At 31.8% G+C, this 13,568-nt stretch overlaps 2 protein-coding genes across 2 annotated transcripts; one reads left to right on the plus strand and one right to left on the minus strand.

Annotated features, from left to right (window-relative positions):
* Window positions 1-4,517: 4,517 nt before the first annotated feature.
* Window positions 4,518-5,192, plus strand: LOC147949812 (uncharacterized). Its single transcript, XM_087510638.1, has one exon. It carries the CDS (start codon window positions 4,518-4,520, stop codon window positions 5,190-5,192), a length of 675 nt encoding a protein of 224 aa, XP_087366764.1.
* Window positions 5,193-9,661: 4,469 nt separating this feature from the next.
* LOC104789366 (uncharacterized) lies at window positions 9,662-11,113 on the minus strand. The gene is made up of 2 exons (XM_087457439.1): window positions 10,674-11,113; window positions 9,662-10,540 (listed from the first exon to the last, which is right to left on the minus strand). Exons 1-2 carry the CDS (start codon window positions 10,952-10,954, stop codon window positions 10,003-10,005), a joined length of 819 nt encoding a protein of 272 aa, XP_087313565.1. The 5' UTR covers window positions 10,955-11,113; the 3' UTR covers window positions 9,662-10,002.
* Window positions 11,114-13,568: the final 2,455 nt, after the last annotated feature.

Below are 13,568 nucleotides of genomic sequence, written 5' to 3' on the forward strand. Positions count from 1 at the left end.
ATAAATTTTTGTTAGTTCCAAGTTGGGCCAATGTAAAAAATAACAAAATTTGATAAAATAATAAGATAATAATATTTTTTGAAATCTCCATGTAAAATATGGTCCCAATAATATCATAAATTAATAATCATGTAAATTTATATATATATATATATATATATATATACTGACATAATAATGTGTATATTTCTCCTAAGCTCATATTTATAAAACAGTTGTTATGTTGTATTTTCAAACTATAATGATATAAAATATTCTGTAACACGTTATAAAAATAGCTAGATGTTTTTTAAGTTTTCAATTTCTAGATATCCATCATTTACATTTTGATAGTTTAATTGACTATTAAAATACAACAATTGGTATTCTTATTCATATTGAATTTATGTTTGTTATGTGTATAGTTTAATTGACTAATAACTCATTGTTCGTTGACACAATTTTTTTTGTTTCATGTTGAATCTAAATAATATGGACTTTCATACTCAATATCCAACATTATTTTATAATACATCTAAAGATTTAGAAATGATTATCATAATATAGATATACATTTAATCAACTTTAATTATGTAACTTACAGTTAAATTTATTTATTGTAAATTTTTGTAAAATATGTGTTTTTAAAGATTTGAATATTTAATATTTTATTCTTAGAAGTTGTGTATTTTTTAATAATTATTGGCTGATGAAATTTATTTTATTTTAAAAATCTTTTTATCAGAAAATTTCATTTACTTATTATAATTTTGTCTAATATTTTCACTTAGGATCACTTCTTCATAATATTTTTTATTAATAAGATAAATATTAGTAAATGTTATGATGCTTGTTACTTTTAACTATAATTTTTCATAAAATAACTTATACTTATAGTTACAAAAACATACAAAAATATTTACAAGGTTGTCTCTATTCATTATGATTTTTCGTATAATAATTTTTAATTAAGAGTTGAGTTTTTCTGCCACAATAAATTTTTAACATAAGTTTCATTTTGATGGTTGTATTTTTTAACTCGCAGTTATATATGTTTAATAATATGTAGTTTTACTCCTATTTACTATTTTTTCTCTTTTGAGATAATTTTTAATTTTATTTTTACCATATAATTTTTAAACTACATATTGTTACTTTCAAATAATTTATACTTTTAAATTTAATTTAACTTCTTTTTCCCGTGATATCGCGGGAGTATGAATCCTAATTAATTTAAAAAAAATCAAAGCTTTCTATTTTATGTGTGTAACTTAATCATCTTTAGGGTCAACCAAACTTAATCATTATTGGAGACACTTGCGACTTGTAATCTATATATACGGATGACTTGAAAATGAGAGTTGACAGCAAAATAGACAAAAACAAACTTATTTTAGTAACGAACGATAAATTATGACTATATTTTAGTAGACGGTAGCTTTTAGAATCGTACAAAATAATGTCAAGAACTGCCGTGACATCATCGATTACCACATAACACATTGATTATTTTAGCACTGTGTAGTACCAAAAAAAAAAGTATGTTAAAAAAAACTAAAAAGAAAATTGACAAAAATAACCTAAAAAAATTATAATTAACCCACTAACCATACTAACCATATAAATCTTATATACTATATATTTTATATATTAATTACATATATTATCTTTATTCCAACCACTTCTACTATCACAATCACCACGACCCCTGCCACCACAACCACCACTTTCGCCACCATCTCCGGCGATTAACTCTGGCAAATTTCTCCGGTGACTTTTCCGGCAAACTTTTCTGACAAATTTTTCCGGTGACTTTTTCCGGCGACTTTCTCTGACGATCAACTTCGACAAACTTCTCCAACAACTACCTCCGCTGGCCACCTCCGCCGACCACTTCCGCCGGCCGGCCACCATTACTACCATCAACCACCACCTATCAACCCTAAATTGGTAGTTTTCTATACTCCTAACCCTAATTTCTTAATTTTTTCAAATAGTTAGTTATTTTTTTCTACAGATTTTTTTTGTTTGGTCAGTTAGCAAATTCACCAAAAAAAAAAGGTATGTTAACTTTTTTTTTTTTTTTTTTTTTTTTTTTTTTTTTTTTTTTTATATCAAAAGGTATGTTAACTAAATACGGAAAGCCATAGTAAGTAGTTAGTGGTTTACTAATTTATGGAATTAGACTTTAAAGGACAGGTCTCTTCTGTAAGCCGGTTAGTCCATGGCTCGATACAATGATACGTTAGGGCGTCTATAGCTCTCATCTATGCATATCAAAATTAACAATTTCATTCGCGATATTTTCATTTATTAGTTTTCACCTATATCAGTAATTGAATGCTACAACCAATCATCATAAGAAAATTTATAGATATTCAAGAATTTAGTACTAACATGTTTTCCAAAAAAAATATTAAGTCAAGAGTGGTTGACCTTGCATTGCTTGGGGACGTTGATGTCTACCTCGCTGGATATAAGTTGTCACATTGAAATCTATTGTTTCCAGCTAGTTCTTCTATATAAATTGTAACAGAATAAGCTATTAACTCTGAAGTCTCTTGTTAAAATACTCCATAATTTGTTTCTTTTTTTTTTTGGTTTTAAAGTTCAACGGATCGACATATTTTGTGTATATGTATTATCATATGTATATATAATTCTAATACATTAATATAATAACATTTACGGAAAGCATAGTTTAAGGGTTTCGTACGTATTTCAGTAATGTTTCTCACAACCACCACTTAAATGTAATCCAGACTATTGACTATTGTAGAGTATAATTGAAAGTTTCGAATTTTTTGTCTTTGTTTGGGTGACATATGAAAGATACGTTTATTGAAGAAAAAACAAATCATGATACATATACAGTTTGACTAATATGCAGAAAAATCAAAAGTCTTTGGGAGTATTTAAGGCAACGATGGTCAGGCTAATAAAGCTTATTTAGGCTAAACCCCTATACGTTTACTAGTGGCCACTTAGATTTGATAATCTATTTGTCAGTCTACTTTGTTTGTTAAGAGATAACATCCACGTGTACCTAAACGGTACATATTGGATAAGTAACACTTTGATGAACTTTGATTAACTTGATTTAACTTCAAGATGAATTATTATAGATACGGAATTCTAGAAACCATCTTTTTAAAACCCTTTTAAATTACATAAACAAGAGGATAAGTAAGGAGGTAATGTCAAATCCAAGCATAATTCTGAAGAAAGATAATCCAAAGTTTACATACTAACAAAAGTTGTTATTTGAAGCTCCTAAGGAACGAGTTTCTGGACAGTAAATAAACTTCCAGAAATTCTCGGTTTAATTTGGACACACCGTTCCTGCGGATTTACGAGAGGAACTAAAAGGAGTACTGGGGATCATCAATTTGGGTGGTATAAGTTCTTACTTGGGCATTCCTGAGAGTCTAAGAGGTTCAAAAACAAAGGTTTTTTTCCTTTGTTGAGGATAGATTACAAAAACGGACAGGTGAATGGCTTGCCCGGCTGCTATCTAGGGGGGGGCAAAGAGGTAATGATCAAATCTGTAGCGACGGCCGTCCCTACCTTTGTCATGTCTTGTTTTCGCCTTCCGAAAATGGTCACATGGAAACTTACTAGTGCGGTTTCTAACTTTTGGTGGAGTGCTTCTGGGGAGACACAAGGGCTACACTGGATAGCCTGGGATAAGTTATGTGTTGATAAGCTCGATGGAGGTTTTGGTTTTCGGTGTTTGGATGATTTTAACACCGCTTTGTTGGCTAAACAACTCTGGTGGTTAGTTACAGTTCCAGACTCATTTTTGCTAAGGTATTTAAAGGTCTCTACTATAGGCATTCCAACCCGTTGGATCCAATCAAATCTTACTCGCCATCTTATGGATGCCGAAGCATGGTATCTGCTCGCTCTCTGGTAAACAAAAGACTCATTAAACGAGTAGGATCCGGTGACTCCATTTTAGTATGGTTTGATCCCTGGATTCCTGCTCAATCCTCGAGACCAGCATTGCATTCGGGATCGCTCGTTGATCCCACGCTTAGAGTTGAAACCTTTATTGACAGAAGTTCACATTCCTGGAATCTGGCTTTACTCTCGGCCTCTTTCGAGCCGGAGGATGTTGCCATTATTTCTGCTTTACCTATTGGTAAACCAGATTCACCGGATAGGTTGGGTTGGCATTTGACAAAGACTGGTCTATACACAGTTAAGTCTGGGTATAAAGCTTTGCGTTAGAATCAAGCGGGCTCAGTACCTGTCTTTGGCCCTAACATTATTCCTTTACAAGCATTTGTCTGGCAGATTCGGTCTTCACCAAAAATTAGACACTATTTATGGCAAGTAATTACGGGTTGTATGGCGACAACAACTAACCTGCAGCAACGTGGTATGACCTGTGATCTTGAGTGTGGCCGTTGTAGTGGACCTAAGGAGACAATCAATCATGCTCTTTTTTATGTCCTCCGGCTAGACAGGTCTGGGCTCTGTCCTCGTTCCCGACATCTCCGGGCTGTTTTCCTTCAGAATCTGTCTATACCGACATGGACTTTTTATTTTGGAGATTTCAGCAGAATCCTTCAGCGGATTTTTTACCATGGATTCTATGGTATATTTGGAAGGCTAGAAATGATAAAATTTTCAGCAATTTGGACTCCAGTCCGCTAGCAATCTTACAGTTAGCGGAGGAGGAAGCTAAAATTTGGGTCTCGGCGCAAGCAGACACAGTTGGAATTTCAGCCCAGAATGGGTCCCACCCCACTACTGGGCCAGTGCCTACGGAATTGGCTGCAGCCAACAGATATGGGAACAGCTCCCGATGTTATGTGGACGGATTTTGGAAGGTGACTGACCAATATACAGGCCGAGGATGGTATTGCATTTCCCCTGAGGGGGGATCTCCCACTATGGGTGCATCTAACCTTCGCCGTAGCTTGTCACCCCTCCATGCTGAAGTGGAAGCTTTAATCTGGGCAATGCATTGTATGATTGGTGCAAATATTGAGAATGTTGTTTTTCTCATAGACTGTTCTGATTTGGTGAAGATGGTGTCTTCGCCGTCCGAGTGGCCTACCTTCAAGACATATTTGGACGAGATCGAGGCGGATAAGGAGGAGTTCCTATCTTTTGCACTAGTCCAAGTCCCAGAACGCAGAATGGTAATGCAAACAAGCTCGCACGGCGTGCAAGAGTCGAGTCACATCAAATTACCTTTGTAAACGTTTTTCCTACCAATTGGCTCATTTGAGCTGATCCTGTACTGTGATGTCAAAAAAAAAAAAAAAAGAAGCTCCTAAGGCAAGCAACATCAGCCAAAAAAATCTCTTATGTGATTAAGCCACATCAACAAACTCTTTCCTTGTGATTTTGATTTGAGAAATCGATTTCTCAATTCTTAATAATCATTAATGTCCCTTACTCCCTTATATTAAAGAAAAATACTTAGGTTCACTCCTAGGGTGAACCTTCTTATTCACTTCTTCCTTTTCAACCAATCAAAATCTTCTATACATTTTCTTGTTTAAAAAAATAAATCAAAATTAAATTAAAAAGCAAAACAGATTAATGAAACAAATTATGTATATTTTTTTAAGGAAAGTTAATTATTGGCTTGGTTTAGATTTTACAATTAGAATGAAATGATGTATCGGTTTGGGTTTACAAATAAGGTGATTAGAGTTTAGATTTTACAATTCAAACAAATTTATATGTCGGTTTGGGTTTACAAATGAAATGGTTAGAGTTTAGATTTTACAATTAAAACGAAATTATATGTCGGTTTGGGTTTACAAATGAAGTGGTTAGGGTTTAGACTTTACAATTAAAATAAAATTATATGTCGGTTTGGATTTACAAATGAGATGGTTAGGGTTTAGATTTTATAATTAGAACAAAATTATATGTCGATTTGGGTTTACAAATGAGATGGTTAGGGTTTAGATTTTACAATTAGAATGAAATTATATTTTAGTTTGGGTTTACAAATGAGATGGTTAGGGTTTAGATTTTACAATTATAATGAAATTATATACCAGTTTGATTTTATAAATAAGCGGATTAAGTTTTTAATTTTATAATAATATATACAAATTTTGTTTCCTTATTTTATAAAGAGATGAATGAATAGGTTCTTAAATGTATTATGACATGTCAGATTCTCATTGGCTAAAATAAGTAGAAGTGAACAAAGGAGTTTAGTTTAGGAGTGAACCCAAAAATTGTTCTATATTAAATCCACTTCACAGCGTTATACTTCATCTCCTCCTCCCCCAATCTAATTTTTAACTGAAGTTACCTTTGTCTTATATGTCCAATTGGAATAAGAGCTCGCTAGAATTCAGAAATTGCAGTACCATTTCCATTGAAATCTCAATTTCTTGGTTAGCGAAACTACCTTCACTCCATTTATAAATCAAAATTAGAGAGCCTCTCTACTCAGTGAGTGTTTCCATCCTCTCTACTTGGTTTTTTTTGTCAAATTTGTCTGTTCATATATGGTCTCCGTTTTTTAGGAAAACTTTTAGGGAAAATTAGAGAGGTCAATTTGATGTTGCCCTGTTGCACGCAATAAATTAGTGTATATTCGGAACTTGCATTATTTACTTCAATTTGATGTTGCACTGTTGCACTGTTCTGTCAGGTAAATTTTTAATAGTTGTAATTTTTTAATACTGTACTAGGTTTAACCCCGTAGTACACCACGGGTCTATTATTTTGTTGATATGATACTGTAATAGTTTTATGGTGCTTGTAGTCGATGGTGAATTGCATATATATATATATATATATATATTGTTAACTGTTGTAGATAAGTTTTGTATTAACTCTTGAATCGCATGTTGAGAATATACATTTTATGATTTGGTTAGTTATGATTTAGGAATGAATGATATGACATATTTTTATTTTGATTCTCGATTGATATTATTGGATTAATAGTGTACATTTAAAGCTAATAAGAACTTAGCAAATATGTAATCCTTTATTAAACGCAAATTAGATATTTCCTAAGATGTGTTTATCTTGAATTAGTTGATATATTATAGGGATGTGATTATAGAATTTGTGTTAACAATTATTTTTGTCAAACTCAGCCCAAAAAATTCGGCATGTAAATTAGATCTTTCCTAAGATACAATGGGCATTGATTGACATTAATTGGATGTAAATAAGTACGCTATGGATTAAAAACCGGCCCAAAATATTCGGTAATCTTAAGGAGGATCTGGATAATTGAATCGGTTATAATTTTAGTTAAAAATCTGACCCGAATTTAGCAAATAGCCAAAAAGTGATGGCACCCTATTGTACTTTAAAAATGTATTTCGAGGTCTATATGTGGATATATTTGTTTGGTTATAAATATCCTAAGAAATTTTTTAAAATATAGATCCGTTTATAAAAATTCAAATCACATCATATGCTAAAAAAATCTAAAATTTTATTAACTTTATGTATTAAATAGTAATTAAAATAATTAAATATAAGATTAAATAAAAGTGCAAGGAGAATTATATTTTAGTATAACATATTGATTTAAATTAGGTAGATAGTTTTTAGGAAATTAATATTATCAAATAAAAAAATGATTGTGTTTGGTTGTAAGGATTGTAGAGAATTTAGTTGAAACTTGTTTGGATACAAAGATAAGAGAGGATCACACAAAAAATAAAATGTACTTAAAAAATGTCAAGATAGATGTATAACTTCACATGCTTCTCGTATCATTATCATACTCCACAATATTTATGGAATTGAATTTCCGTATCACATGGATATTAGATACACTTTCTTTTGAGTTCCCAAAGTGTATCTATCATATTCACTTTCTATTCTTTGGTAAAACTGAAAACACTCATCATTTTCTCTCATTTGCTGGAGGTCCATGGCTACAGTAAGGCCAAAAACACCAAGAGGATTAAAAGGTACGCTACATGTAATATTTATGACTGCAATTAGTTGACAACTTATAAAATGTTCTCTTATGTTCTGTCTATGTGATCATTTCAAGTGAGAGTTAGTAACTTCGAACTGATACTAACTTCGAACTGATACTCCGATACTTAGGTAAAATAAATTGGATAAAAAAATCCGGACTGATTGTAAAACTAATATGCTTTTATCGAGAGTGAATTGTGGTTTAGTCGTTGTAAAGAAGAAAATAAATTCCTTTCTCTTATGGCTTTCGTTTCTATGCTACTTACAGCTTAGTCCCAAGCTTGCAAGGTTCCATTCATGCAATTTCAACAAAAAAAAAAGTAGTGCAAGATTCATAGCCTATAACATTGAACAACGCTGGCAAATTTAATCTACCAAGACGTAGATGGTCTCTAGGCAGCCTATGAATGTTGAGCTGACTTTTTTTTATTAAAAAACGTGACACTAACTGTAAAGGAAAGGCGTCCTACTCTTGAAGAGTGTCGTGAATTTGAGCAAAATAATATTGGGAACGGAGGCTTGAAGACAACTATTTGTTTTCTTAGTATGAATCTTCTCTTCATTTTGTATATTTGCTTGGAATATCATCATTTTGAATAATATAATCTAACCAGATTTTTAAATAGTTAAGTTCAGTATTTGTAGAAGCGGCATGATAGTAGAAGAAAATCACATGTATTCGGGTCACCGAAACATTAGTAGAACGAATGTTGAAATTGAGTTGAGAATTAAAGAAGTCTTCAAGTTTTTATTTTCAAATCAATATTGTGATAATTAACGTAAAATATGTCTGTCAAATAAGTAAAACAACATAACATATATACACATAGTTATAAGAAAAAAATTGATAAGAAGAAACTTAGATATGAATGAATATATGAATAATATGTAATGTTTATAGATGCACTAACATGTAATAACTTTAACATCTACTAACATAAAACTGCAAATAAAGATAATTTTAGAACATGTTACGCGCGGAGTTTCACCTAGTCTGATTAAAAGGAAAACATTCATTTTCTCTAATGAGTTCAAAAGAAAATTTTTAATTCATAACATTTTAATTCTAAAATATCCAATTCATGTTTAACATTTTTATTTGTTAAAATTAATAATAATTATATGAGCTCAAACCGTGTTCTTGTTTTTCTTTTCAGCTGCACTACCTTTTTTTTTTTTTTTTGGGCAAACTGCACTATCTTTATAATATTTGTTCTGTCTTCTATTGCATCACCATTAGAAGATATTTTATTTTGCTATCCGGTAAAACTAACTTCTATAGTTCTATTAATATGCAAAAAAATAGCACTTTTGAATAATTAAACTCCAAATATCAAAAGAAATTTTGATCAATAACTGAATAAAATGAGCTTCCGAAAAAAAATCAATATACTTTTAAGATCCATATAAAATTGGGAAGAAAGATAAATAAATATAGACAAAGAAGCGAAATTAACTAAAGAAATTTTTGAGAAGTATATTATTGTTTGAAAAATTAGCATCATTTTTATATTTAGTTTTAATTTCTCATAGACAACTTTCTCTTTTCACATTTTAAAGTCGATCTTTATAATAGACAGATGTATGATGATGATCCAGACTATTCAACTGACAATGCAGTTCAATGTTTAAGGAGAGCTAATTAAGTACATATATCTCGCAACATATAAGTCCTAAACTATTAAAAGCAACCACATTCAGAAAGCTTTCTATTAATCTAAGAAACTCAATAGAATACTCCAAGTTGGAATAATATACTAAAATTTGTTAATCTCATCAAGATATTTTCTCACTAAATATCCAAATAACAAATTTTTTATTTGATATATTGGAGTGAGTTGTGTTGTACTGTTGTATAACGATTGACAGCCATTCTTGGATAGACTCTCTAGTCTCTACTACATCACCCTTTTAGCTTGGCACAGCTAAAACGAGCTTCTTACATCATCGCACACAATTCATAGCAAAATTACTTATGATAAACCAAAAATCTAAAATAGATGAAATCAAACTAAACTCAAACTCGACCTAACTTGTCGATCAAGTTATTATCTTTCATTCTCCGGAAGATAAGATATTTAAAAGGTCAAGTTAACAGAAGGGAATAGCCATGTTCCCGAAACAGTGATCCCTTAGGGAACAAGCACCACCACCAAAACTTCCTTGTCCTTCAAAATCTAGATTCCATAAACCGTTCCAAATAGCGCTATCTTCATTCACATTAGGCTCGGGTATTGCCACAGGAACCACCGGGTAATACCCGTTAGTATTTGGGTCACAACCAGAGCTTGTTGTTGAATGTATGATCTGTTGAGGCACATAGAAAGCACCACCTTCGCCGCTGCTGCCGCTACTGCTGCTGCTGAAGGTATTATCACCATTATTGTTGTCGTCATCTAGTAAAGACATGATCTTTTTCATGTCGATTTGATTGAATTGAAGCAACTGCTGTTCTTGCTGTAACTCCATTTGTCTTTGCTGCTGAAATTGTTGCCTCTTGAAGAGACGGTTCTTTGTCTTCTCCGCATTGTTAGTTGGAGACTTTGTCTTCTTCTTGAAATGGGTTCTCCAATAGTTCTTGATTTCGTTGTCTGTTCTTCCCGGTAAACTACGTGCAATCGTCGACCACCTACAAATATAAATCATCAGTCAAAAAGATCATGAAATAAGAAAGAAAGACGAAATTTCTTATTTGAGTAGATCTACAATATGTCAACTTCTAGTGGCAAAAATAAACAATCAAAAGCTTAAAGTATTTTTACCTATTGCCCCACTTAGCATGTAACTCAAGGATGATGGTCTCTTCATGTGGAGTGATTTGTCCTCTCTTAAGGTCTGGTCTTAGGTAATTGACCCATCTTAACCTACAACTTTTGCCATTTCTCTTCAACCCGGCGAGCCTAGCCACAGAGTTCCATCGGCCTTCACCGTGAAGCCTCACATAATCGATCAAAAGGCGGTCTTCTTCAGCAGTCCAAGGCCCTTTTCTCCAACCTTCTTCTACCACACCCCATCCTCCTCCCATCGCTCCCCACAAACTCATTCTTTCTTCTTAGTTTTTTTTTCTTTTTCTTTCAGTGAAAGCTAAACTAGAGAAGTAGTGTCTTCTCCTTCTCTCACAGACCCACTAATCTCTTTTTGTCTCTCTGTCTTGTGAAGCCTAAGTGTTCCTCTGTTTTGTCTTTGTGTTGTGTTGTGTTCTGTTTTTCCTCTTCCCCTTTCATTATTTATATATGCACTCACTCTAGCTCTCCTTGGCTCCACCACCTTTTTTTTTTGTATGAGTATAGACTAGTGACAAGACAAAGATCTTTTTACATTTTCAGAGCTGTGTTCTTTTTTATAGTCATAATTATAATCTAACCACTACCTAAAAGACAGTTCCGTGCAATTGATATACTTTTCCATCTTAAATTACAAAAATAGTTATACAAGCTCTTAATTAGTAAATAACAATGATTAATCTATTCAGCAAATGTTATCCCAAGAAGAAAAGAATCAGAATTATAATGTAAACAAAAAAGAATGACAAGAACTTGGGTGCTCTCATTGTCCCTTTTCAAAGGTCGTAGTCATAACTCTTGATTAGCCTCTCCTCTGTCCATTTAACTCTTGATTTACAAAGGCATCATCGTACACAAAATACTAATTTACCCCCTTCTCGTTGGTGCATTTTCTTTTGAATTTAAATTGAGGATGAAAAAAATACTGATGGACTAATAAATCCAAACGACTAAACTTCTCTTACCAATCATACATTAATAAAAAGAAAATTCATTATTTAGTTGTTATAAGTTGGAGGATAAGCGTTTACAAAAGTAATCTCAAAAAATAAACTTTAGAAATACAAATTAGATAGTCTGAAGATTACAAAAACGTGAAATATTGGGAGAAATTATAGTTAACATGGAGCAAACAAATCACATCTTGTAGATTAAAAAAAGCGGGTTAATCTTCAGAAAAATGCATCATTGAAATTTGCTCTACACAATATGTTTCAAAAACCTAACAAAATATCCTTTTTAATAAGGTATATTATACATAGTTCATGACTAAAATTTTCTCCATAGTTCATGTAATCGTCTCTTTGTAAACAAAATCCAGCCTAAGTATGTGATGGAATCATAAGATTTCCACGGCCATCATACCGATACCGAATGTTTTGAGATGACCTTCCCGGTGAATTTCTTTTCTCTATTGCCTCAACAAAGCTCATTATAGTTTCCTCCCAAAAACATCCTTTCACATACTACCAACTTTTAAAACTCAAATAATTTTCAAATGTTAAACAAAAACCAGAAACTAGGATAAAATCTAGCCGAACTAGAAAGTTCTATTTACCAAAAATTTCTATTTTGAATTTAGATAGACAAATAATTATATTTCAATTACATATATAATTTCACTTAAAATAATTATTCAAAAGGTTTAAAGTTTATATTCAATCTAAATCTAAAACCAAAAAGAACCAAACAAAAATTTAATCAAATCAAACCTTTATTTAACTGAACTATACCATCGAAAAATCTATGAAAGTACATCAAATTTAAATGTTATAATGTTATAATTAGTCGCCTAGGCTTTATCATTCTCATTCACCAAACGGTGACATTACAGGGCTATTAGTTATAAATATAATCATATTCCACTTCAGAAGATTAAAGAAATAATGTTAAGGCATTGGGTAACATGGTGTAACGAGGCATCAAATCCAACAGAATAATCCTTTTATACTAAAGTTATTTAGAACTTGTGTTTTGTTGCCACGTATATGATCTAAGGGTTTAATGCAAGGGATATTTTATTGTAATTATTTAACTTCCTTAATGAACATTTTTCTTAAAACGCATACGTAATTATAAAGTAAAAGAGAAATTCATGGTGCTGGCCGATTATATTAAGGTTATAAACATACTTGAACCACTAAGGTTTCTCCAAGTGTCGAGGAGATTTATATATGCGATCTCACACTAATCTTTGTTGTTGTCGTATAAGATTCGTTGGATTCCACATAAGGAATTATGACAATAAATTATAGAAACAAACCAAATAATTAAGGAAGAGTTTGTGGTCTTTGTATGTCACCATGGGACAGGTGGTCCTATAATTTTCTTATGCTTAGATATTTGTAAGATTGTATACTCTCTTCTTATTTCTGTTATAATATTATATGATCATCTCACAAAATTAATGTATTGTTTTCATCTTTTCCATAGTTGAAATCATATATCCACCGAAATTTACTAAAAAACGTGTGGTTGAGTACAACACGTACGCGTTCTTACTTCAGTTTCATCTTTCAAATGAATTTAAAACCAAAACTATCACTTGGTTTCTGTTTCCAAAATAGTTTTAACAAATAAAACAGTGGGATAATGAACGTGAAGCTTATGTGTATGTGTATATATATATATATACATATGTTAGAAGTTATTTATGAAAAAACAATGTGACTGATGTAAAACTAGATCAGTCTTACTGTAATGGGTGAATCAGAAATTTAATACGACTGTCGAATATAATATATTGATGGGACCAAAAACATAGTAGTTAATTAGCACTACAAACATTAGAATATTTTTCTAGAACTAGGGTCAGATTTATGGTGTTCCATGCCAACCGTGACCTGACCGATCCACTTGCTAGTCAAAGATAAT

The sequence above is a fragment of the Camelina sativa genome, chromosome 1 (genome assembly GCF_030686135.1).
Source record: "Camelina sativa cultivar CO46 ecotype springtype chromosome 1, ASM3068613v1".
In the NCBI taxonomy this organism is placed as follows: domain Eukaryota; kingdom Viridiplantae; phylum Streptophyta; class Magnoliopsida; order Brassicales; family Brassicaceae; genus Camelina; species Camelina sativa.